Here is an 839-nt window from a genome sequence, read left to right as displayed (position 1 = left end):
ACCAGCCCTGCCCCCATGCCACCATCCAGGACACGCTTTCCCCTCAGCACAGACCTGGGCACACAGAAGGTGCCTCCCAGCTGCCAGCCACCTCAGTGAAGGCTCTCCGACCCCACCCTCACGGTGGGGCCATCCCTTCCTGCTGGGTCCAACTTGGGGTGGGGGCTGTCTCCACCATCCTCCAAAGCCTGCACAAAGCCAAGCTGGGGGAGCAGCCATCCGGGTGGTGAGCAGTGAGAGGACGGGCATCTCCATGCAGTGCTCTGTCCTGGACCCCAGGCTGGTCTCTCCCCTCCCCCGCTCCCCTCCTTCCACCCCTCTGCCTCTGAGGGCTGCAGCCCCTGCTACAGACTGGCGCATGCTCCCGCTCTCTCGCCCTCCCTCCCTCTCTCCCTCCCTCTCTAGCACTCTCTCTCCTTCTCCCTGCACCGCCTCCCTCCCTCCCTCCCCTCCCCGGCACTGCAGCATTCAACGATTGCAGCTCCAGCCGTCGTCCGCGCCTCTCCGGCCTCCGCAGCCCCGGCCACCGCCAGCACCATGGCCAGCACCGTGTCGGGTAGGCGCCCGGGCTGCGGGCTTCCTGGGGCCGCTGGCGGGTCTGAGCAGAAGCTCATTGTCTGGCCTTGCTTGATGCTGGGGCCGGTTGCAGACTGTTTTCCCATCTCGGACTCCGCGCACTGCAAGGGCGCAGGGCGCGGCGGGGCCGAGTTCACAGGATTCAGGATTCGGGGCCGCCGGGCTGGGGCGACCCCCAAGCCCCAAGGCCGGAGATTGCGGCTCCGACCTGGCGGGCGTGGGCCGATGGGCAGGGCCCGCGCCAGGGGGAGCGCCGGGGTGGG

General features: G+C 69.2%; 1 protein-coding gene across 1 annotated transcript in view; it reads left to right on the top strand.

The window, feature by feature from the left end:
- Positions 1-473: 473 nt before the first annotated feature.
- Positions 474-839, top strand: part of STMN3 (stathmin 3) — an 11181-nt gene continuing 10815 nt past the window's right edge. The window contains exon 1 of the mRNA XM_006922130.3: positions 474-556. Within this exon, the coding sequence (XP_006922192.1) occupies positions 538-556 (19 nt within the window). The 5' untranslated portion in view covers positions 474-537. The remainder of the gene's footprint in view (positions 557-839) is intronic.

This window comes from Pteropus alecto, unplaced genomic scaffold, assembly GCF_000325575.1.
Source record: "Pteropus alecto unplaced genomic scaffold, ASM32557v1 scaffold45, whole genome shotgun sequence".
NCBI lineage: Eukaryota > Metazoa > Chordata > Mammalia > Chiroptera > Pteropodidae > Pteropus > Pteropus alecto.
Note: the sequence above shows the minus strand (reverse complement) of the source record. Positions and strands in the feature narration are given on the sequence as shown.